This window comes from Dendropsophus ebraccatus, chromosome 1, assembly GCF_027789765.1.
Source record: "Dendropsophus ebraccatus isolate aDenEbr1 chromosome 1, aDenEbr1.pat, whole genome shotgun sequence".
Lineage (NCBI taxonomy): Eukaryota > Metazoa > Chordata > Amphibia > Anura > Hylidae > Dendropsophus > Dendropsophus ebraccatus.
Genome location: NC_091454.1, coordinates 146,272,933 through 146,299,176, shown reverse-complemented (window position 1 = coordinate 146,299,176; position 26,244 = coordinate 146,272,933). Strand labels below are relative to the sequence as shown.

The window sequence follows — 26,244 nt, the reverse complement described above, 5'->3', positions numbered from 1 at the left end:
AATATTAAAATTAAGCATTACATATTTAGGCTATGTTCACACACTGACAAAATGATGGCTGTTTTTACTGGATGGCAAACAACGGTGGTTATTTTATAATATTAGCAATTATTTTATTGTTATTTATTGTAGCAATATAATGACGGCCATTAATAATGATCATTATTTACAGCTGCTTTCATAATAGAAGAATAATTTAGATGTTCACAGGGATGAACTGGTAAGAAGGTGGTGTGCCATCATGGTCACTGTCTTGGCAGTTAGCCTGACCCACTTTTTTATAAAGCCATTGCTGCATACAGTTAGTTACAGTACTTGTAGTATGCCCTTGTGGGGTATAAAGTGATGGGAATGCAGGAGCTCTACATGGACCAATAATGATTTGGTCAGTATCACTGGCACATTACAATGACTTGACATAATTATTCACTAGTAATCAGTACTAATATGCCATATGCTAAAAGAACTGAAAATCTTTTGTTTTCCCATATATCAAAGAAGTTAACTTGTAAACATACCCTTTCTTTTAAAAAAAAAAAATCCTAGACTCATTCAGAAGTTTGATCTCCGTGACACTAGGTGGCGCTGTTACACCACAAATTTTAAATTACACAGTAAAGCCAGGATTGTGTGTTAACATTTTTTTTCAGGATTAGCCAAGCACTCACATTTACATGGTATGATGGCTCCTTATATCTTGCAGATGACCATGATATTCTCTCTTTTATGGTATACAGTCTAAGCGCAACTTGGGAGGAGGTAATATAACTTTTTTCTGCCTAGTAGTCCTTTATTATTAACCCCTTCAGGACTGGACTGATTTTGGCCTTCAGGACCAGAGCCCATTTTTTTTAAATCCAACCTGTCTCACTTTATGCGGTTATAGCTACGTGATGCTATAACTTTTCTTTCTAAATCTGAGATTGTTTTTTTTGTGACATATTGTACTTTAGGTTAGTGGTAAATTTTGGCAGATATGCAAATTTTTTTTGTGAAAAATGCAATTTTTTCATAATAAAATGAAAAAATTAGCATTTTTCTCATTTTTAATTTTCTCCCGTCACCGTACAGGTTTAATTATGTAATACATTTATTGCCAGCGTCTTTATGCACGCGGTGATACTAAATATGTGTATATCTTTTATTTTTTCTATATTTAGTATTGTATTGGAGGCTGTGGGGATTATATGTGATTTTTAATTTATATTTTTTGTGTGTGTTTTTTGTGTTTTTTTACACTTTATTTTATTTTCCCACCATGGGGACTTCACTGTACAATTGCCTGGTTACAGGCATATTGCATTGCACTGCTGATCTGCTCTGCAATACAATATGCACTGTAGGTGCTGCAATCACACTGATCTCAGCACCTATAGGCCCGGATCTCGGCAGTTGCCGTGGGTGCCCGGCTATCACTGACAGCCGGGCTCCCATGCAGATGACACAGGTGCAGCTCCTGTGCCCATGATATCCCTGTGACGTGCCGCACGTCCATCTGCCAGAATGGTGTGCAGATTTGGACGTGCTGAAACGTCCATTTGCGGGAAGGGGTTAAAGGGAATCTGTCATCTACAATTCAGGTTCCAGACTACTGACACTGTTATATAGCTGTTAGGTCTAGAAGACACATGCTATCTTTATAGTAGAAATTGCAAAGTGGCACAGAGGATAATCTTTGTGTTTATGTACCATAATGAAATATTACTTTATATTGTGTATTATGTCGTATATATTAGACTGTCACATATGCTTTCCAAAGCTCCTAAAAAGTATGCAAGCTGGAGTGCCTCCTCTCTCTCCCCCTCCCATCCCTATCTCTGCTTGACTGACAGTGAGCTTGAAGCTGAGCTCCAAGCAGGGTCAGGCTAAATGAAAAGTACCATGTGTCTCTTTGACCTAACAGTGTCAGGAGTTTGGAACATGAATTTGAGTTGACAGATTCAAACCCATTTCTCTTTCCTGAATTTAAGATAAAAGCTATGCTTTGTGAGTTCACTACTATTGCTTCTGCAGTACTTATATGTATGGTTTAAAGGGGTTATCCAGTGCTACAAAAACATGGCCACTTTCTTCCAGAGACAGCACCACACTTGTTTCCAGTTTGGGTGGGGTTTTGTAACTCAGTTCCATTGAATTGAATAAAGCTTAATTGCAAATCACACCTGAACTGGAGACAAGAGTCATGCTGTCTCTGGAAGAAAGTGGCCATGTTTTTGTAGCGCTGGATAACCCCTTTAAGTGTAGGATCCCTTTAAGTGGATAACCCCTTTAAGTGTATTTGGGCCTCTTATTTTACTGTCGCAATTTTTTATTTTTTTTTGCAGAAATCAATAGTCCAGGCAATTTTAAGAAACTTTGTAATTGGGTTTATTAGCCACATATGCCATTATCTGCATTTTTTTCCCAGCCCCCCTCCTCTCCTTTCTGTCATCCACTGCAAAATATCAGGAAATTGTGACTTGCATCAGACACACCCCTGTCTGTTCTATAGAGAGGGGAGGAGGGAGGAGGGAGTTATTCAGCAGCAGAGAGCAAAGAACAAAGGATTACACAACACAGAGGCGGGTGACAGCTGTATTCAGAGTCCGAGAGGTCAGTGCTGACTGTCAGAGAAGATAGAGGGTGATGTTGTTGTAGATTAACTATTTGTTGTCCTGTTTTGGTGTTTTATTTTCCTCTCTCCATAGGAGAACAATGAAGACAGGGGGAGAGCTTCAAAGTGCTTTTTCATGATAAAAATTCATTTTTCGGCTAATAAACCCAATTACAAAGTTTCTTAAAATCGCCTGGATTATTGATTTCTGAAAAAAAAAAAAAATTCACGACAGTGACACTTTAAAGCAGCTCATCTGGCAGTAATGGGCAGTGTTAGTGACATTACCTGACATGTCCCCTTTAACCAGAAGGCTGTTGACATTCTCAGATTGGAACATAGCAGATAATGATAATGCACAGATTATGTCTCTGTGTAATAGAGACAATGATCAGCAGATGAAACGAGATCATCGACTGATCGTTTCTTTAGGCCTAGACCTAAAATCACCGACTGCCGACCGCGCATCACTATGTGTGATAGCGATGTGCGACCGACAGCTGACAATTTCTAAACAGTTAATACTTAAAGAAGAAGTCCGTCCAAAATAAATTTTTGATATGTTACTTATGAAAAGTTATACAAATTTCTAATGTACATTAATTATGGGAAATGCACATTTTTCCCTTAATTTAGTAGATCAGGAAGTGTTAGAATTCTCTCAGATCCAGTGACCTCACGACGAAAGGTGTAATTCCTATGGAGTGTCCAGCAGGGGGCGCTCTCTATATAGAAGTCTATGGGACTTTATTGTGTCTATGGATTTCTATGTAATGTAATGTAGTGCAGTGTACAGTGCTTTATTGAATGAATACATCTATGGAATACTTTGGGGAGCAAGTATCGCTGCTCCCCAAAGTATTGCATAAATGTATTCATTCAATACATTAGGATATCACAGTAAGCCCGCCGATCCGCCGCATTCCCGCCACTGATCCGTCGCATTCCCGCCGATCCGGACCATATACACTGAACTACAGCTCCCATCATCTGCTTATAGTATGAACAGGTGATGGGAGCTGTAGCTGGGTAATGGATATCACTTGCCTGTGATGCCACTGCTTATTCCGCTGGGCGCAGGGGGGAGCCGCTCAGTACACAGGAGCGCTCCCCCCTCCTCCTCCTTCTTCCGGGAACCTTCCCCCTACAGCACTGCTGACTCCCCGCCTGGCTGCCGCTCTCCGCTCTCATATACCGGCTCCCGATGCATCAGCGCGGACACCAGGAAGCATCGGGAGCCGGTACGGCCAGGCGGGGAGTCAGCAGTGCTATAGGGGAGAAGGTTCCCAGAAGGAGGAGGAGGGGGGAGTGCTCCTGTGTACTGAGCGGCTCCCTCTGCGCCCGGCGGAATAAGCAGTGGCATCGCAGGCAAGTGATATCCATTACCCAGCTACAGCTCCCATCACCTGTTCATACTATAAGCAGATGATGGGAGCTGTAGTTCAGTGTATATGCGGCGGATCGGCGGGAATGCGACGGAACGGCGGGTGGCGGATCGGCGGGCTTACTGTGATATCTTAATGTATTTAATGAATACATTTATGAAATACTTTGGGGAGCAGGGACACTTGCTCCCCAAAGTATTACATAGATGTATTCATTCAATAAAGCACTGTACACTACACTACATTACATTACATTACATAGAAATCCATAGAAACAAAGTCCCATAGACTTCTATATAGAGAGTGCCCCCTGCTGGACACTCCATAGGAATTACACCTTTCGTCGTGACGTCACTGGATCTGAGAGAATTCTAACACTTCCTGATCTACTAAATTAAGCGAAATAGCCCTATATGTGCATTTCCCATAATTAATGTAAATTAGAAATTTGTATAACTTTTCATAAGTAACAACATATCAAAAATTAATTTTGGCCGGACTTCTCCTTTAACCTGTCCGTGCTCCCAGTGTTCTCCTGCGCTCTGTACGCGTCCGGGCACCATGCCCTGTGGCTTCAGAACGGCCTGTCTGAGGTGACAGACCGTTCTAGCCAGGACAGCTGCAGCCAATAATTAGCTGCACGACCTGTCAGCTCAGACAGGCCTCTCTGAAGCTGCAGCATGCGGTGCTGGGACGCATACAGAGGGCAGAAGAACACCGGGAATGTGGACAGGTTGTCAGGTATAAGGGCAGACTAGATGGACCCAGTGGTATTTTTCTGCTGTTTCTATTTATTAACTGTTTGGGCAAGAGCTGCAAGGACATCGCTAATGATGTCTGTGCAGCCCTTACTAAACGATTATCAGGCCGTTCTAAAGGCCCAGTAAACTAGCACCTATATAGCACATTGGAGCTTGTTTACAGTATTGATCGGGCTGCCATTGGTAATAGGACTCTAAGGTAATCTGTGTAATTTACCGCAAATAAAAAATCTCAGTCTTCCAGTACTTATCAGCTGCTTTATGTTCTGCTGGAAGTGGTGTATTCTTTCCAGTGTGAAGAGCAGGAGAGGTTTTCTATGGTGATTTGCTACTGCTCAGAACAGTTCCTTATATGGACAGATGTGGCAGCAAAGAGCACTGTGTCAGACTGGACAGAATACACCACTTCATGCAGGACATACAGCAGCTGATAAGTACTGGAAGAATTGAAATTATTTTTTTTTATAGAAGTAAATTACAAATCTCTGATTTGAAAGATTTTTTTTTATGTGAACTACCCCTTTAAATTATATTAGTGTCTTCAGTTTACATTGCATACCACAGAACATTGTTTTTCCGCATTGGACAATCCCTTAAACTAATACAATTCTGCAGTCACCATCACCACTGCAGACAGATTTACACAATGAACTCAATAACAGCAATAAGAATCTGCAAGTCAGGAGTTCTGCTTTTTGGCAGCTAAACATATTTTATCTTTGGCCTGAATTGGCCCTCCTTAGCAGAGATGCCACAATGGCTATGTCAGGAACTGCAGGGCTGCTTATGCCCTAGTCCTGGCATGGTCACTCCTGGTCCCAATACAGCTACTCATTGCTTGCACATTGCTGTCATGCACACAGTGCTTGCAATACAGTGTATCCCCCAGCATGTTGTATATTCTAATACTAAAATGCATTTAAATATACAGTATGATAAGATAGGCTCTCTACTGCAACAGCACTAGTGAGGAGTAACTGTGCTGAGACAAGGGCATGAGCAACCCTGCAATTCCTGACACAGACATTGGAGGCAGCAGAGAGCCTTCTTAGTTCTTACTAATGCCACACAATGTATAAAAGTATCTAAAACCAGTAATTTTTTAAAATTATATTATGAAAGAAATGTATTTAAAAATATAGTTGTCTCCAGAAAACCCTGTTAATGGACAATTTACTGTTCCTGTTGGGTGTAAATTAAATATTTTTCATCAAAGTCTCCAGTAAGTAAGATCCCCGAGGAGGAAAAGGAAAGGTTTGAGAAAGAATATGAGGAGTTTCAGAAACAACTGGAAAAGAACATGCAAGACTTCCAGAAGAAACATCCCGTAGAAGGTTTAAATCTTAATTTCTCTCCTTTCCATGTCATATTTTAAGATGCACATCCAATTACATAGATAAATACACTGACTGAACACTATATTACAGACACCCATTTAGTAACATGGTACACCCTTTGGACTTCAGAGCAGCAGCCATTCATCATGGCTCAGATTCTACTAGATGGTGAAAACATTCTTCAGGAATATTGACCCATAATGACAGGGTAGCTACTTTCTTCTTACTATGTAGACATACTGACACACTCTGAATAGTCTGCTCTGCCTGTTGACTGGGAAGGCCAGGGGGGGGTAAGCAAAACTTACTGTCATGTACCTGGAACCAATCCATTACTACAACACCCTTACTGGATGGTACATTGTTCTACAGAAAGTGTTCTGCTGCCATAAAGGTATGAACTTAGATAAACCCTACTGTTAAAACCTCCATTCACTGGTATGTACAATAAGTTGTGCATTTGTATACATTATATTTGGCTGTAATTCAGCTGAAATCTTGGCTCAGCTGGTCTAGTAGCACCCATGACCATGTTTTGATCAGTCATTCAGATCACTACACTTTTACATTCTAATGTGCATTCACGCTGAATCTGAAACTTGCGTACTCTTTTAAGTATAATGTCTGTAAAGGGAATTGTGATTGAGCCAGTGTCTTCATTGAGCCGTGGCTTCATTCATTCCTATAGAGCTGCCGGAAAGAGCTAAGTAAGCGAAAAAGTGTTTACTCTGCTTTTTCTGGCAGCTCTATTCATTCCTGTAGAGCCGCCGGAAAGAGCCAAATAAGCTGGAAAGTGCTTTCTCTACTCTTTCAGGCAGCTCCATAGGAATAAATAGAGCCTCAGGTCACCGGCTTTACCCACGGCTGTATTCATAACAAAGAAGCCAAGGGCCCGATAAGGAGATTGGTGGGGGCTAAGGAGGTCAGATTCCCCATGATCTCTTACTCGGATAGTTAATTTAAGTTAATTTTCCCCCGGACAACCTCTTTAAGGAGCTCTGTTTGCCCTGTAGGATTCTATCTAGCCTGAATATAAAATGCTACAGAGCACTAGAATACGGTCTAAATACTTCTGTGTCATGCTTATCCATAACCTCGTTCCCTTGTGTTGTTCATCATGGTCAGATGAGGATGAATTTGAATCAGACAGTCAACGGGAACTAGAGATGATACTCTTTGGACAGACTCGCTTGCTGGAGGAAATGAGAATACTGAAAACCAGAATGAACATGACTCTAGAAGAACAGGTCAGACACCGGGACATTTTAAGTCGCTTGAAAGCCAATGAGACCACCACTGTTAGCCTGGAACATGTAAGTATAAGGCAGAATTTCCAGTACTACATATACCTATAGATCTGCTTCCTACTGGTTACATATATATACCTGTATAGTGCTTGTCAGGTAAACCCAGAACAAGAGACTGCCAGCAAAGGGGAACTCTTTGTGACTGTTTTCAGATTATGAGCTTCCCCCTCCCATTCCCTTACTCATTCATTCATTACTTAGATGCTGTGGGCTTAAACCGCTTATGACTTCATGGATTAAGAGCTTAGAGAAAGGGTTTTCTGTTCTTGTTTCTATTTTTTTTCCAGCAGGATAAAATGTAACTATGTTCCTGTATGTGCTGCTTGTATTAAAGGGAGACATTACCTCACTCGCTTGTGGCAAAATGATTTGCAAAAAATGATCTTCACGACATACGTATAACGTACATATAGTCTTTGGGGGAATTTATCAATGCTTATACCAAAATATTGATGTAATAAAAACACAATATTTTGCACAACACTGTCAATGTTTGAGAAAAGTTCCAAGGTTTTGAGCAAGGGCCATTTATTGTGGCTTCTTACTCATAGAGAAGCTCCAGGTATCCAATATCCAGCCAAAAAATCATAGGCCCTGGCATTAGTGCTGCTCCTCCATGAATTCCTGGGACGTTCTAAGATGCTCATTCCTCTTGAGACACTCACTTTAGGCCTCAAGCATTAGAAGGTATCATGCAATGTGCTTAGGATTTCTTATATGTATCCAGCTGCAGAGGATATTAAAATCAATAGTTTTAAAGCTTTTGCAAACACATATAGGCTATGTTCACACTATGTAAAAACAACGGCTGTATTTTATAACAACGGCCATAGTTGTGCAAACAATGGCCGTTGTTATGAAATAAGTCAGTCGTTTTACATAGTGTGAACCTGGCCTTAAAAAGGTTTTTCCATGTTGACAAGTTATGCACTGTCCACAGTATCCACAAGAAGGGGCACAACTAAGAGATCAGAGGGAGCCTGACCACTGGGCTCCTGTGATCTCAGAAACAGGGACCCCAAAATCTCTTCTGGATGGAGGTGCAGGTTGCCGGTGTGCACCACCACTTCATTTATTCTCCATGGAGCTGCTGTAGAGGAAGGAGTGCAGTTTTCCAGTGGCTCCACAACGAATGGCGCAGTGTTGTGCATGCATGATGGGCCACTGCCTGGATTTCAGGGTTCCAGTTCTGTTGATTATGTGGGCCCAGCAGTCTGACCCCAGGTAATCTCTTAGTTATGTCTTGTTTCATGGATATTGTGGATTGGGCATAACATGTCAAACCCTTATAAGGGATCTATACTTAGAGAGGATCCTATAAAAACGTGAACCTAGGTTGTGTTAGACTTTCATTTTTTCTATTTTATCACTGACATTGGCAGGAAGCCATTCCACATATTCTTTCAGTTTAATAAAAGGTAAGATTCCTCTCATATGTTTCACAGGTGCACAATAGTCTTGACACTGTCATGAATGGAATGCCAGATCTTCTCGCCATGATAAAGGATCTCAAGTGAGTAATGTCATACTCTTGGCAGTGGCAGAACTGGCAGGTTAGACCATTTTTGGTGGCTGTAAAAGACTATGGGGGAGCTTTATTAAACTGGTGTAAAGTAGAATTGTCTTGGTTGCCCCTAGCAACCAATCAGATTCCATTTTTCAAAGAATCTGTGAGGAATGAAAGGTGGAATCTGATTAGTTGCTAGGGGCAACTGAGACAATTCTATTTTACACCAGTTTGATAAATCTCCCCCTATAACTTCAGAGGGATGAAGATAGATTTATGCGATTTCATATGTATATAAGTATAATACACTGCATTGTAATTACATTGGTGAATTGTGAGTATTTACAGCTTTAAAAACATACAAAAAGCACCTACATTTTTTTAAAGGAAGATAAGCTGATCTTTTGGGCTACATTATAATTGCCTTAACAAATATAACTTTTGCCATATAGGTTGATTGGTATGCTGGGCCTGTGTACCGCATATATTAGTATTTATTGTAGTTATTTAGGGTGCAGAATTATCATATGGTTCAGTCTTCCGGCTGGGTTTTGCTGCCGGCATAGTATTCTATGGTTCATTTACAGAACAGCAGACTATGTAGAAACCCAATTATTTATGAAAATGTAATCTGCATGGGTTCATTAAGCCCTAAGAAAAACATTGTTACTCTTTTAATAATGCTTTGGTGGCAAAATCTGTGTAATGTGTTTTGACATAGGAATGGGTCTCTGACTTTTCCCCTAGCGTTATCTTGGCATACACTGGATTGCCCTTTCCAAGTATCTGGGCATCAGTTGACCCACAGGCCAAAGTGACTCCTAGATGTGGGCAATGAGATCTATGACTTGTTTTGTAGATCCAGCTCTTACTAATGAATCCATACACTGGGGCTTGAGGGGGATTCACAATTTATTGGATTAATGACTTTCAATGCTGACCTTGCGGAACATTATAGTTATATGGGCTTTTTTGTGCTTAATGCTTCTTTTGCAATATTATTACTACAGACCTACATATACTAATACCTGTCTTAATGCCAAGAAATTGCAGCTGATCAATTATTTGATTTTTCTGGCAATAAATATATGAAGTTAAGTCTTGTGGATAAGATGTACACCCTCTAAAATAAGGTTACTTTTCCAACTTAGTGACCTTCACAAGCTTAAAAGATTTTCCATCTGCTTGCCCAGAGGGTGTAGTAACTGGTCTCCTATACATCTGACATAATACATACACTTAATGCATTATTGTGAAGAATATACTTCTTCCACTATTGTTATTGTGGTAGGTTTAACTAAACCATTTAGTATGCACCCCACTACAACATATCAGTTCTAATAGGTCACATAGGTTTTCAGTGTTTTACCATTATAATATTTTCCTTCCATGTTCTATATTATTTTAAAGCTGAATAAATATTACAAATAATATAATCCGTTCACAGAAAAGACATTAAACAAATGGCTAAAGATCTGTCTTCATCTAAGGGGACAGTTAGCATCACGAATAGTCCAAGCCAAGTCAATGAAGTCAAGGATAATTTCAACAAGATTAGGAAAAGCCTACAAGGTCTTGTAAAAAGTCCGGTAAGAAGTTGTTGTCTTTTTATTCTTGCATTGCAAGCAATGGTGATAATATATATATATATATATATATATATATATATATATATATATATATATATATGATGAGCCCTTCCTGGTTACACATTTTATTCATTTATCCTGATTTAAGACTTTATGTATAACTTGTTGCATCTTAAAACTCACACCCAGCAGGCTCCACTATTACCATCAAACCTCACATAATAAACACCTGACATGCTTCTTCTTGAACACCAGTGGTAGAAGCCAGTTTTAATAATTAAATGCAAAACATAAGGCTGGGTGCACACTACGTTTTTGCTGTCTAACATGTACATTAGAAGTAAAAAAATGGATGCAAAAAATGCATCGGCTGCAGCTGTATGCCATACTGTGGAATCTGTTTTCTATTGACTTACATTATAAAAAAACAAAAAAAACAAACTTGAAATGGATCAGCTTTTGTTTTTCTTTACGTACATAGAAATGTGTGTGTGTAGGGGGGTAGGTAAAGTGTAAAACAGCCTTGTGAGTACAAAAGGAAGCTCTTTTGCTTATTAAAATCTATTACAAACTTTCTAATATTCACTTTTTACAAAGATGTTCAAAATGACAGCCACACTTAGCAATGTGTATTGTGTTCTGAATCTGTGGAGACTAACAGCTTTCTTCGTCCTAGACTAACTCGCCTACATCACCATGTTCCTCAAACAATGCTCACTCCTCCTGTTTGTCCAGTGGAGTTTTCCTGACATTTCTCCTGCTTCAGAGTGTGTGCACAGTGGCTTTCATGTTCTACAGGTAAGTTTTCTTTCTTTTAAATACCTTGTTTTGTTATTATTTTTTTTTTTTTTGAGATTTTACTTCTCTAGTTTGTACCTATTTCATTACCTGAAAAGTTTAGGAACTCTAAAAAGATCCCTATAGTCTTAGACCATAATATCACATGGAGGTCTTATGTAATAGTCATTCCATTCCCCCCCCATAAATCAATAGTACGAATGATAAGAAGCTTTATCTGCTGCCTTCATTTCACACAACACCAAATGTGTAAGTAAAAGACTGGTCTAATCTGTGGGTGTGAAATAGACAAGAGTACCTGAGTTGCAGTGCATACACTGTACTATGTGCATAGTCACTTACTTCATTTACTTGGTCAGCAATATATATTGTGCTTACTACAGTACTGTGCCTACAGGAGAAGGTTTTCCAGCATTAGACAGGAGTCCCTTCTCCTATACGTACTTTTTGTGGCACATTATACTGTTAATGTATAATGCCATTGAAACAGAGTAACATGCCACTGATGTGTTTGGCAATGGCTACATCTGTATCCCTGATGTATTGTCTGTGGCAGACATGCACCTGTTTGTGTAATACCCTTGTGTAATACCCTTTCTCCTAGGTAGAATCCCAACTATTGGGAACATCTACTTGAAATTTGTATGTTCACCTATGGGAATTTTATATGACAACACCTATATGCATTTAAATCATTTTTTATTAGACCCCCAATATAACACCATTACCTGCTCAGACCATGTGTCTGTCATGTGGACATGGTGACTTCTAAGTCTCTTCTAATGAACCAGCCCCTACTATGATGACTCAAAAGCATTGCTTGCATTTTAAAAATAACAGCAAATATGTCTCCATCTTGTAAGCATTCTAATCCTTTCAGGCAGCATTAATAAATATTGTTAAGCAAAGCATCCCTAGAAATCAGCAGCGTTACAATCCGCCATATCCAAATAGGAGGAAAAGTTACTTGGCAGCAGCCACTCCATGTCATTCCCAAATGGGCTGTGACAATTATAGCACTTTTCAACGAATACATCTAGTTGTATTTGTAGAGGTTCAAAATATTTGTCAGGTTAGTAGCAAAAGAACCGAAACCTGTATGACTATTACATGTAATAAACCATATTAGGGATTCATTTTTTATAGTATAGATCTGTATTATAGGAGACACAGAAACCTATAGGTCCATTCTGCACCTTTAGTTTCATTTGAAGGCCCACTAGGTTTTTTCTTATTAATTCCATTATTCTGTATATCCTGGCATGGTCCAGTAGAAATATTCTTCCCTAGAAGCTGTGTCTCTTAGTCGGCATATCGAGTACCCTCAACTTTATCCTGCAAAATTACAATATACGTTCAGAATGGAATAGTCACTAATAGACTGCGTTGGGTCTATTGAAATTAGTGGGCATGGCAGTGGCAAGCTGCTGTATATGCTGTCCTGTCAGTATGGCATCCTATATAATTACTGTAGTTGAATAATAAGTATGAACATGGTCTTAGTTTGTTTCAAGTTATCTTTTTATTGTGCAGATTTTGTTATTCAGAATGTGGTGAAAAGTGACAGGAGCATTTCTTGTTGATGAGGAAGAGGCCATATGTTCATGGTTCTTATTTGCTTGAATAAACTTGTAATGATTAATACTAAGCACTCGGAATAATGCAAGGGGATAAATGAGATTAGCCATTGTAGCCTACTGTAACTAATTCAGTCAAAGATTTCTCCTGGGAAATCTCTGCTTCTGGAAATATTCTGATCAAATGCTCAGTAAAAAAAATAAAAAATTATGCATGGTGCAAATAATTCACAGCAAGTTTTTGTGTCTTTTTAAGAGGTAAATTCAGGAAAGTATGAATGAATTGTGAATGCATACAGTATAGCTGTTGGTGACCTTTCGATCATTGATTGCAAAAATACAGCTCTTATTCAGTTTACATTTGCAGCAAGATGTAGGATAGCAACCATGCACTAATCACTCCCAGCTCCATAGCTAAAATGCTTGGCAGTATAGGTCATGCAGGAACCTGTATTGTCCATAGTCAGTGCTGGGGCATGTGTCAATCATTTTTACCTCTTAGACCAGATCCGATCAAAATTTTTACATGCCCGGACAACATGTAAAAAATGTATATAAATGACAGTAAAACACTAGCGTTAATAATGAGGCAAGACTAGTTTCACTGACTGCTGCACAATGCTTTGTGGTGGGGTTTCTATGAACCAACTGTAGGCAGCACTATAAGGCACCATGTATCTTGGTAATGAATATATGGGTGTACTGGTTGGCTCTATCTGTGCACTGTAAAGTATGGCCCTTTCTGGTGCCCATTTAGTATGTAGCACTGAATGGACACAGGTTCTGTGTTTGCAGATTATGTTTTTTTGTTGGAAATGTTTTGCACTCTCAGGAAACAGTTAAGCTCTGTGTAGGCAAAGCTTGGCACCACACAATGTGGGGACTGTTGGCTTTATATTGGCATTGTATGAAGCTAACCTGATGTTGTATTGCATGTGCATAGATGCTGGCAGCTGCATGACTCTTGTTTCCGCACAATATGTTCACTATTTATCTTGCCTTTCAATGAAGTTGGATAACAATAGTTAATAACAAATTTCACCATGATACCCCTGCCACCCACCTAACATTTTAACATTTCTTTTTTTGTTGAAGTCAACTAACTATTGAGCTAACTGTACTTATTTATTTCAAACAATGGTGTACACTGAAGGTTATAAATATGTGACATTTACAGTCCTACTGTTATACATGTCAAAATGTACTGTAGTCCAGAGATGCATTTGCATCTCTAATGTTTGTTGTTAGAAACAGTTAACAAGCTAAAAGGGTTACTCCAGCGGGGGGGGGGCACTTTTGTGCTGGGACGGGGAGGAGGTGGCCTAGGGAAAAGACGTCCACTCACCTCCCCGGCTCCAGCGGCGGGTCCCGCATCGCGGCACTCCGGTGGCTGGTTCACGGCCGCTTCCGGGTGTCTGTTGCTCAGCCACTCAGTGAAGGAGGAGGGATCCGTTTCAAGTCCGCTCAGATCCCGCCTCCTTCACTGAGTGGCTGAGCGGACCTGAGACGTCACGTCTCAGGCCCGCGTCAGACACCCGGAAGCAGTGTCGGACTGTCCCACTAGAGAACCAGAGGATCCTTCGGTGGGCCCCCAGCTTTACAACCTGTAAAAACACTGACTGATGTGTCATTTCTCACTGGTTCTTCATTGGTGGGCCCCCAGGATCATTTCCTCTGGTGGGCCCCAGATACCCCAGTCCGACACTGCCCGGAAGTGGCCGGGAACCTGGCACCGAAGCATCGCGATGTGGGACCCACCGCTGGAACCGGGGAGGTGAGTGGATGTCTTATCCCTAGGCCACCTCCTCCCCGGTCCCAGCACAAAAGTGCCCCCCCCCCGCTGGAGTACCCCTTTAATAACACATACAAATCTAAATGCTTAGCTGAGCTCCTGAAGAGCCTTTTCCACAGGCTAATAACAGCAATTAATGTTCCTAGAAACGCTTGTTTGGGCGAATATCTGCCTGTAAAAAAGTGACATCAATCACCTGAGGAGCTGTGGAACACCTGATCCTCAACCGATCGAATCTTTAGAGCTCACTAAAGATTTATTATCTGCCATAAATATTCCTGTGTAAATAAAGATGTGCAGCAGATAGCAAAAGGGAAACTGACAGCACAGATATGCATATATCAGTGCTGCCAGTTTTTAGATGCCATCACATCGGCAGTGTATACTTACCATCAGCGCTGCTGTGATCCGGCATCTTCACCTTCCTGACAGTGTCACATGTGTCCTGCTCCCGACCTGCTCTCTGGCCACTGTTTCTCCTGTCCTTGCTAACCCAGAGTGATTGACAGCCAGATGAGCAGGAGATACAGTCAGGGCTGATTCTAGCATTTCTGCTGCCTGAGGCACACATACATATGTAACAGCAGTAAATACAATATATCAGACACATAATTATGTATCATCAGTAAATATATTGTGAACATGAGACTCCCTAGTTAGAGAGACTGCTGGAAGTGCCATCTTCACTGATTGAGGCATAGACCACCTAACAGTGTCAGCCATAAGGAACCTATACTAGGGCCAGTCTCAGGGACCCCCTGGTAATGAAAGCTTTAGGGATCCCCTTATAGTGACAACCTCAAGTACCCCCAAATAGTGAAAACCAGCTATGTGTAGTGGCCTGGAGAGCTCCTGCAATATGGACAGGCAATGGTGGATTAGGTAGACAATAGGTCCCAGACTGCTCCCCAATTTTGGACTTTCCCTTTCCCTCTGCTGCAGGGGTATATAATAAGTACAGTATAGTCATTGCATCACCAGCAGGTTTTGCAGGAAGGGGGGGGGGACATTAAAGGAAAATAGATAGATAGTTCGATAAAATACAAATAAAGCAGCACCTTGTGATGAAAATAGATATAGGGTGCCAGCAGATCTAGGTCTTGACCATTGGCCATACTAGATAAATTCAGAAAGTCCACAGCACTCCAGCATGTTGAAAAAGATCAAAGGTACAGTTTATTCAAAAAAGTTCATGTAGCGTATAACAAAAGACACAAAGTTTTGGCGTCTGCCTGCCTCCATTTTTAGATACAAGAGATAGATAAATAAATAGATAGATGGATACATATTATGCAGAAACTCTTGCTGCACTTCCAGATTAAGTAAATCAAAATAAGGCTTGAGAAAGGCTCCAGTGTGTAGCAGAAACGTTGCATGGGATTCCTGCATTGAAGAAGTTAACACATTTTAATATACTTTACCTGGGAGTGCTGCAAGAGTTCCTGCATAATATTGAAGTTTGGGGTCCTCTAGGTCGAGTTCCTGCTTGGTGGCACCCAAATCACCCACCTGAAGAAGTGCTCTACTGTGTGGGAGGATAGCCATATACCCCTACTAGCCATCCCTGTCCTGTGCACAGAAGGAAGTAAGGGAACAGCTTGTATATTTATGTCACAATTGATAAAATTGACAATTTTAGGAGTGAAAAGTGTAAAGTATCACTACAAGATAAGTATTTAAGATAAGATAGGATAATCCTTTAATAGTCCCACCATGGGGAAATTCAGTGTGTTACAGCACCATAGATATTACACATACTAAAAGCTAAAAGGTAAAGTAAAGGCATTACGATTAAAGTAGACAAGGGAAGGTAGAAGAAGAAAAGGTAAAAAAGATACAATAAAAACATAAGACTATTTTAGTTCTTTTTATGGAGTGATCGCTGCTTATGTTGGTGTTGGTTGTACAGGCTAACCGCTGCAGGAAGGAAGGACTTCCAATATCGCTCCTTCTCGCACTTTGGGTGAATTAAACGGTCACTGAAAGTACTGCCCAGTGCTATCACGGTCTCGTGCATAGGGTGGAAGTCATTCTCCAGTATGGAGCTGACCAATGACAAAATCCTCCCCCACCACCTGCACCGGTTCCGGGGCTTCCAAGGACAGAGCTGGCCCTTCTGATCAGCTTGTCCAGTTTGTTCCTATCGCTGGTTGATATGCCGCTACATACTAAATTGAAGTATTTAATAATAAGGCTACAAGAAAGAATATAGCCTGGCAAATCTACACTTTTATCTGACTATATTTCAGAGAAGTTAACTAGTCTTACAAATATGGACATACAAATATATGAGGCTCAGATGACAGATGGCTACTACTGTATGCAGAAAAGTTGTGAAGTGCTACTGCTGTACTGGAATGTATTAGATGCAAGTGTAGGTGTTCAATATGCCACTGCTGTGTGGCAGATACTCGGCTATGTAGGCAATTTCTATTAATTTATTATATATATATATATATATATATATATATATATATATATATATTACAATGCTGGTATATGACATGATTTTTCATCTGTAATTTTGATTTCTCTTTAGGGTACAAACCCACTTGACGTATTTGCTGCGTGAATCAGACTTAAAAATAAGCAGGCAAAACGCAGGTTGGCTTTATACAATTCTTCTGTGTTAAAATACGCAATTGCGTATTTTTGAAGCGTGAAGCTTGTTGTTAGCAAAGCATCAGTTGTTAACAACCTGTGCGAAAAACGCATGAAGCTTCACGCTTCAAAAATACGCAATTGCGTATTTTAACACAGAAGAATTGTATAAAGCCAACCTGCGTTTTGCCTGCTTATTTTTAAGACTGATTCACGCAGCAAATACGTCAAGTGGGTTTGTACCCTTAAATTAGTTTTTTTTTTTATTAGAGAGTAACTTTTTAGGAGCAACACGCAAACACTCAAAGATCAAGCCCATAGTCACTTTTGCATCCATCTGCTATAGGTCACCATGCAGCATAAGCCATAAAGATCAGAGCTATGTTTCTTATTATACCACATGCTCATGTTTTTCTTCTCATGACAGACTGTTCTATTCTATACTACTCTGTGGTGCGGCACAGGAAATGTTACACTGTCGGTTGGCCAGAAAGATGGTGGTATAGCCCTGTCAATAACACACATCTTGTTGGATCCCTGAAACAATCTGTACAAAGTGATAAGTAAGAGACTGTTTAGCATAGACACCTGCCAGAGCTGTCATTGATATATTCTGGTCACAGATGGTGTTTTATTTAGGGGTTCCATCTGGAGAGAGAAATTTCCTGCTCCCTCCCTTTCATCTATCCCATTTTAATTTGAGTCTATGTTAACTACTTCCCTTTAGCACAGTTAACAGTAAGTAAACTGAAGCTACAGCTATTAAATATACTTAAGAGTTGCATAAATAGCCATTTCTATTATATTTCATACATAGAATATGAAATGATATAATCAGTGTTGTTCTGTGTAGCTCCTTGACAATTGTCCTATTAGTCAAAGCGATTTTTTGTTTTAGTCAATTAACATTGGCAAGTGAGAATTTTTGAGAACCTGAAATCCTTCACAATAACACACAGAACGATAGCATGCTCGAGTCCATCCGAACCCGAACTTTCGGCATTTGATCAGCGGTGGCTGTTGAAGTTGGATAAAGCCCTAAGGCTATGTGGAAAACATAGATATAGTCATTGGCTGTATCCATGACAACCTTAGGGCTTTATTCAACTTCAGCAGCCACCGCTACTCAAATGCCGAACGATCGGGTTCGAATGGACTCGAGCATGCTCCAGGTTCGCTCATCTCTAGTCCCATGCAATAGGGCCCTAAATTTCAGATTTCAGATTTCTCATGTGCAGCCACAACAGTGACTGGCAGAGCAGAAAGCCAATGTCTGCTTGTTCTGTCCATCCACTGTATTTAACTATAACAGCCTATTAGGAGCCTCATGGTTATATACATAGGTGCAGGAGCAGACTACCTTCTGCTTAACCCCTTATGTACTGCAGTGTGTAAGGGACCCAGTGTTCTCTTACATGCTGCAACACAAAAAAAGGGTTAATAGGCAGGAGGCAAAAGCTGTCTGCTTTACTACTTCTGCACTGATAACCTCTGACCTCTGCAGGAGCTTAGAGAACAGAGGTCAGAGGTTATCAGAGCAGTGTAGCAGAGAGCTAATTGTCTTTAGCTTATTAACCCTTTTTTTTGTGTTGCAGCATGTAAGAGAACACTGGTTCACTTACACACTGCAGTACATAAGGGGTTAAGCAGAAGGACACAGGAGGCTCTTATCTTCCCTGTGCATCCTGGGGCCCCCCTCCCCATGGGCCCCATAGGAACTGCCTTCCGTGTCTTTATGGTAGCTACAACTGCTAATAACAACAAGTAGATTACACTTGATCTATTCCACCCAAAAATATATCAATGTGCCATACACAAAAACAACAAATCGTGTAAAGAGACAATAATCTTAACTAAACAATTTTTTTTCTTGAATACAATCAGAAAATTAATAAAGTTACATAGAAAATAGAGGAAGGAGAAAATAGCAATTGAGCTTGATACCACCAAGATAACTTACAAAGTTATAGATAACTAGATAAAAATACATTTAACCAATAGGCAATATGAAGTACATTTTACATAAATTAACATATACTCCACAAAGACCTAGTGAAAGTACAATAAGGTCATGAGCAATATTCAGAATGTATTCATGTATCCAGAACCATGTAGTTTGCAATGTAAGTAAACTACTAAACAGTAAAAGACTACGCGAAGAAAAATCCAGCAGAGACTTAGATACTTGCACACTTAGACGTTGAACGAACGCTCTCAGAAGCACTGCAACGGTTCATCCTTTGTCCTTCATCCTTCATCCTAAAGTATTGTTGTAAAAACTAAAAAACTTCAATAAATAAAGATTGAAAAAAGAAGTATGAACAAGGTATGACCTAACAGATATTTATATATAGGCCAGGCCAATTGGCAAAGAGACATAATGGGAGAGATATTATTTGCAACATTGTGTGTAGCGTCCCCATAGCCACAAAACAGAAGTCCAATTGTAAGTGAATGCAGTGACATCTGGAGCATCCAAGACTTGACTGTGTTCCCTCAAGTAAAATGGCTGACCTTGACTTAGCACGCATGCACGGGCATAAAGATTGAGTGCATGTGCACTAATACTGCAATCACTAGATAGAGAGCAGGAAATACTAATGCTTCTGGAAGCAGATGGTCTGGCAAAAATATGGAGCACCTTGTGCATGGATTACAGTGATGGTCAAAACAAGAATCTGTCTTAAAGTTAGGCCGGGTTTACATATGTCCGGCGGTGCGGCGGCATTGAACTGATCCCATTGTTTTCAATGGGATCGTTTAAAATGTGCGGCGGTGAAATAGTGGCCGCCGCATCGCCGGACCGTCGGTGCATTAGGATGCATCTTGCAGCATCCTGACAGACCGGCGATGCGATGCCGCACCAATTCAATCAAATATAGCGGCGTTCAGGCAAATAGCAGCACAGTGTAAAGAAATAAACATATCTCTCCCCCTGTGTGCTCTCCCCTATAGTCCCCCAGTAGCATATCGCCCCCCCTGTTGCTCCTCCAGTAGTATATAGCCCCCCTGTTGCCCCCCCAGTAGTATTTAGCTTCCCTGTGTGCTCTCCCCCAGTAGTATATAGCCCTGCTGTGTGCTCTCCCCCAGTAGTATATAGCCCCCCATGTGCGCTCTCCCCCTCCCAATTAGCCCCCCTGTGCGCTCTCCTCCTCCCATATAGGCCCCCTGTGAGCTCCCCCAATTAGTATATAGCCTCCCTGTGCGCTCTCCCCCAATAGTATATAGCCCCCCATGTGCGCTCTCCCCCTCCCATATAGCCCCCCTGTGCGCCCTGCCCTTGTAGTATATAGCCCCTTGTGAGTTCCCCCAATTAGTATATAGACACCCTGTGCGCTCCCCTGCAAATCCCATTGAAAAGGACAGGAAAACATACTTGGAAAGAAAATGTCAACTGATGAGAGCAACTTGTGACAACTGATGGCAACTGATGGTTTTTAATGAAAAGAAGGATAGAAAAACTGATGGCAACTGATGCATTTTTGGCATCAGTTGTGACATCAGTTGTGGTCAGTTTTTAGACAAAAAACGCAACTGATGCAAACTTATATATGTAAACCCAGCTTTAGAAGTCTTAATCCAATATATAAAGAATTTAAGTTATCAATAGATAATAACATCTTTACACACATAAAAAACATGGATTAAATATGTGCAAAACGTGAATATATGTGAAATAAAATGTGTGTACAATAACGTTTTTTGATTTTATTCAAGGAAAATGTATTGCCCAATAAAAATCAACTCTTTTTCATGATTTATTTTCATGTATAGCACAGTGGTATCGTTTCGAGTGGTATTAACTTGACTGTAAACAAATGTACATTTATGGCTTCTCGCGTTTATAAATAGGAATTCTTACAGTTTCTCTATTGAGCCCTATGGCTACACCATGAGCATACAACAGTATATCTGAAAATACCTTTCTGGCAGTATGCTGTCAGCGACTGCCAAAGCATGATGTCAATAGCCCTTAAACAGACATCCCCTTTGATAAGGCATTATATGTTATTTTCTGCTTACATTATCTTACAGAGCAGCTGCAAAGTGTATCAAAGTTGTGCACAACAAATACAGCACAATGTATTGAGCCAAGAAGAGAAAAGACACAGCAAGGATGGTTCCTGGAGCCACACCTCTGTGGGTTAGGTAGCTTATATTGGCAGCATTATATTTAATCAGTGGAAGAGGTGATTGAGGGTTGGATAAATACAGGCGGAAATAGATTAGTGAGAAATTTCAGTTTAGCAGGAGCTAAGAATTCTAGGTGTGAGAAATACATGGAATGGCTTAAGTGTTAAAAAAAAAAAAAAAAAAGCGCAACACATTTTCACATGCTGGAAATGGAAAATCCAAAATATAGAGGTGGAATTGCTAAGCTGTGTGGTTCCCTTAAGATAAGTTGCACGAAACTTCAAGGGGTTGTTTGGCCATACAATTTTTTGTAAAGGATCAGGTTAACCTGATGCTTTTTAGGGATGGGTAAGTTGATCTACCCAGATCACTGCTGATCTTCATTTGTTGTTCACATCTGGACACAAAGAATTGCTAGTGATTGGATGAGCAGGCATTTCTTGTGTGTCAGGAATGGAACTAGGATGTGGGGACCAATGGGGACAATTGGTAAGTAACCTTTATTTCTTTTCTTCTTTTTTTAAGCCCCCCTGATCCTTTTAAACAATATTTATATCCCTAGACAACCCCTTAAATATTTGTCAAAAAGTCCAGCATAACTGCTACTGTTCAAATAACTAGAGGAAATGAACCACTTGACATAAGTAATGTATTCATGGGGCTGCATATGACACAATGTGACAGATGGTCTTGGAATAACAAGCTAAGTAGACATCAAGACATCTTGAGTGTTGGGAAAGTGAAATCACAGATGTGACTTGATATTTAAGAGCAAAGATAGTCATGAATTGACTCAGCCATATCACGCATTGTACCAAATAAAGAGCAGAACTTATGCATACGCAGAGATAAAAAAATAAAATGTATAGATTAATACCAGTAATTGTATATGGGAACTTAGGAAAATACTGCTACCTTACAATTCGGCTGATTCATTAAAAGGTGTACACCTCTTAACACTTTGTAATAAAGTTAATGTGAGTAATCAACACTTTATTTTAATAGTAGAAAAGAAGTATGCCATTCAGTGAGTATAAAAAGAGTAAACTAGAGTAATTGCCACATGTTACAGGTTAACTGGGCACAACTGGTTTGGTATCTGTTACTAGAAGCTAAGCTGTAAGTCTGACTACTCATAGACATTGGTACCAATAGGGCCCAAAAAGGGTAAAATGTATCTAATATTTATGCTACCCTGCTACTTCTGTTACTACCTTGAGTGGTCTTCTAAGCTGCATCTTGCTACTTATGCTATTACCATGCAGGTCTTCCAAACTCCTGGTGACCACAGCTTTTGTATCTATCACATGTATAGATAGCTTGATTATCATGGTTGACAGTTTGGAGGCTCTTAGGATATGAGTACAATATACATAGGTAATACAGATATTGCAAGGTATATTATTGTTATTACAGTATGGAAAAGAAGATTTGTGAGTGGAGCTAGGCTTTAAAGAATGTGTATTTTTTATATTATGTACCTTGACATTAGTTAAAGCTATATCTTGCAACTTTTACACTAATGATTGAGTCTCCCAATAGTCTGACAGACGACAAATACATTTAATACATCTGGTGATAACAAATACAATTAAAGGGAATCTATCCCTAGAGAATGACAGAAATGCTGAACAGATCAGTGTATTACTTACATCATTCTGTTCAGTCGTTCTCCTAATATGCAGGAGAATAGGATTCTTAGCACACCCCTCCTGAACTCCAGCTGCTGATTGACATATAACTGCCTATACAAAGCATGGATAGATAACTGCCAATCAGCAGCAGGTAGGCAGATTTTTCTGCATCTCATGAATATTGAGGACTACTGGGCTCATGCACATAATGGAGAGAACTACTTATTGTCCATGTTATTCAGGAGGAGATCTCTGTATTAGCTGCACAGAACAATGTAAGTAATACATCATTCTGTTCAGCTTCTCTGTCGCTAGTTTATGCTACCCTCAGATAGGACAGCAGAAACCTGCTGACAGGGTCTCTTTAAAGTTTGAAGCTAGATGCACCAATTATGTGTGCTCAGTCACAACAAAGCCAACAGGTATATCAGACAAAAAGATGAATACATGTTTTAAGTGTTTATACTTTTGATATGCTTTTGATATGTTTTGTGGGATAAAGTAAAATTAATGATTGATAAATTATGTTAACTAATATGTTATGTCTTTAATAGAAGTCAAACAAATACAGCTACAAAGAAATTGTACTGAAGATGGAAGCAAAGCAATGCAGCTCCTTGTGAAAGAGAGAGAAAAAACCCCAGAACCACAACCTAAGCAACAATTTTTTTAATCCCTTCATGGAAAACAGATGTATGCAGCTACAAGCAGTAATATGACTACCTACCATATTGAGGACCATAATGTTTGAACCTGGTAAAATAAGGCCTTATTCACACGTTCAGTATGGTTTTCAAGTCCGTAGAGTCCTCCCGCACAATCTGCTAAAAATGACTGATTGTCCATCCGTATTGCATCCGTTTTTTTTTTTTACTGACAGCACAATACTAGTTAATTAAGTTGAGTAGGTAAAAAAAAAAAAATAGCACCAGTATGCCCAACCCCTAAAAAAAGTCACAAAATCGCATGTCAGCCATTTTACTTTGCCATTTCTGGTTTGCTTTACTGTCAGACAGTTCTGTTATTAGTTAATTCTCTTTCTGTTTGCAGGCACCTGTGCTTCTGCAGCTCCTTCTTCCTGGTTGTGGTTGCTTAGTAACACAACATTATAACCTATGAGTCATCCAGATTTTTTAACGGAAATACGGATGCCAAACAGGTCACAATCCGTAAAAAATAGTGGATCCCATTGATTTCTATCAATCTGGGTCCGCACTAGGACATGTCCTTTTTTCAGCATTGGTTTGCATCCTTGTAATCTACTGATGTGAATAGCCCAATAGACATCAATGTGAACTAACTCGAATACGAAAATACAGATCCGTAGATTATGGGACGTGTGAATAAGACCTTACTATTAACAAATGAGTGAGGCAGATAAAATAGAAAAATGGCCTACAATGTCCATATACTCCATGTAACAAACGAACTGTACTGTGTTTCATTATAGCATACCAAATGGGAACTGTACATTGGTTAATACCTACACACTCTACAATAAATATGGGTCTTCATATTGACCATGCATTCATCCAGATAGAAAATCAACCAGTAATATTAATATTACTTAATATTCAAAATAATCTTGGAAAAATTTGATAACAAACAGGTAACAACTTCTCTGATTGGTCTTGTTCACGTTTTCTTTTCCATCCATCCTGGGTCACATATTTTCCCTGCAGCATTTTCTGTTCCTTGCACCAGAACATATAATAGTTAGTCCCCTCTGTGCCCTCATATAGTAGTTAGGTCCCCACTAGTTCCACTTGTTCCCAAATAGTAGTTAGACATCCATAGTATCTGGCATATTGGTGGACTGGAGCGACTGTGGAAAGATTGTTGGACTGAAGGGAGAAAGCTAGGCCAAAAGGAAGAAAGCATCCCTCCTCCTTTATGAAGCAAATAATGGAAATATTGCATGTTTTTAATATAAATTACAGTTAAATGAGTCATATTAGAGTACTAAGGTGTAGTACTTTAATGCTGATGTTAAAATAAAGAGGTGAGCTCTCCCAAAAGGAATCATAGCCTTGTGCTAACAAGGACTTTGACTAAGACTGTGAGACCATTCTGAGTGGTCTGGGATCATACTCCTGTTGTATATGTCACTCATTTCTCTGCACATTTGCATCTGAAGGTGGTTGAGAGCAGATATCATGAAAGGTAGTCACTTATTAGTTACAAGGACCCAAAGAGCATCCAGGAAAACATAGAGAAAGTGACTTTTTACAATAAATACCACTCTAGGGCAGGTGCCATTGTCAGGAATAATCAAGGTTACTCCTCCCCTTATTCTCATTCATTCTCTCTCTCTCTCTCTCTCTCTCTCTATATATATATATATATATTGACAGTAGGTGGGATATTAATCTGCATCACTCTGCAGTAAGATATATTTCTTAAAGTTCTGCAGCTATGTAGAATTATACATAATTATACATCTGACAACTATTAAAATTATTACTATTATTATTAGCTAAAGATTTATAAAAGATGAAAAGCAGCTGCTTTATACCAGGAAAAGCACCACTCTAGTCCTTAGTTTGTGTGTGGTTTTCTAACTCTGAGGTGAAGGGAGTTGTAATACCACATGCAACCTGAGTACAGATGTGGTGCTGTTTTTTTCTAGTCCTGGATAGCTATTGAAATCACATTTAGTACTGCACTCCCATTTTCTTTGTCACGGAAACAGCACCTAGTCTGCAGCGAATACGATAACCCTTTTGCATAGCAACAATAGCTGCCGGCCCCCCTGGCCCTTCACCTTTGGTCTTGTGTTATTATTTCTCTTAGCAGGGTAAATTTTCATTTGGGAGGATATATCTTCTATCTATATAACCCCCATCTTTAAAATCCTCTTACAGCTTCATTTGCAGTAATCTGTTGTTTAAATCCCTCTTTTTATTGCTTCTCATAATCCATCGGTATAAATTAATGCTCTTACCATATTTAATCATTCTATAGATCTTCCTTCCGTCAAAATAACTTTAAGGAGAAATTCGACCCACATGATATTTATAGAAGTGTAAGTGACGGATAACTAGTTTCTATGTGAGAATGATTACAACACAACAGTGGAACAGGTGACTTAATTCTCTTCACATTCACAACAGTGACACAATAAGTGTGATTGGCAGGGGTTCATGCCATACTCCACTTAGTCTTCCAAGGTTAAAGTTGCACCTGGCCTACAGTGTTGCTGGTGGTTTCTGGGAGGCTTCCCCTTACC

The 26,244-nt window shown here is 39.8% G+C and overlaps 1 protein-coding gene across 1 annotated transcript in view; it reads left to right on the top strand.

Moving 5' to 3' along the window:
* LMAN1L (lectin, mannose binding 1 like) overlaps window positions 1-24,767 on the top strand; it is a 37,023-nt gene extending 12,256 nt beyond the window's left edge. The window contains exons 7-13 of the mRNA XM_069956434.1: window positions 704-759; window positions 5,956-6,073; window positions 7,202-7,389; window positions 8,829-8,896; window positions 10,338-10,479; window positions 11,156-11,277; window positions 23,570-24,767. Coding sequence (XP_069812535.1) covers window positions 704-759; window positions 5,956-6,073; window positions 7,202-7,389; window positions 8,829-8,896; window positions 10,338-10,479; window positions 11,156-11,277; window positions 23,570-23,606 — 731 coding nt within the window. The 3' untranslated portion in view covers window positions 23,607-24,767. The remainder of the gene's footprint in view (window positions 1-703; window positions 760-5,955; window positions 6,074-7,201; window positions 7,390-8,828; window positions 8,897-10,337; window positions 10,480-11,155; window positions 11,278-23,569) is intronic.
* The last annotated feature ends 1,477 nt before the right edge of the window (window positions 24,768-26,244 follow it).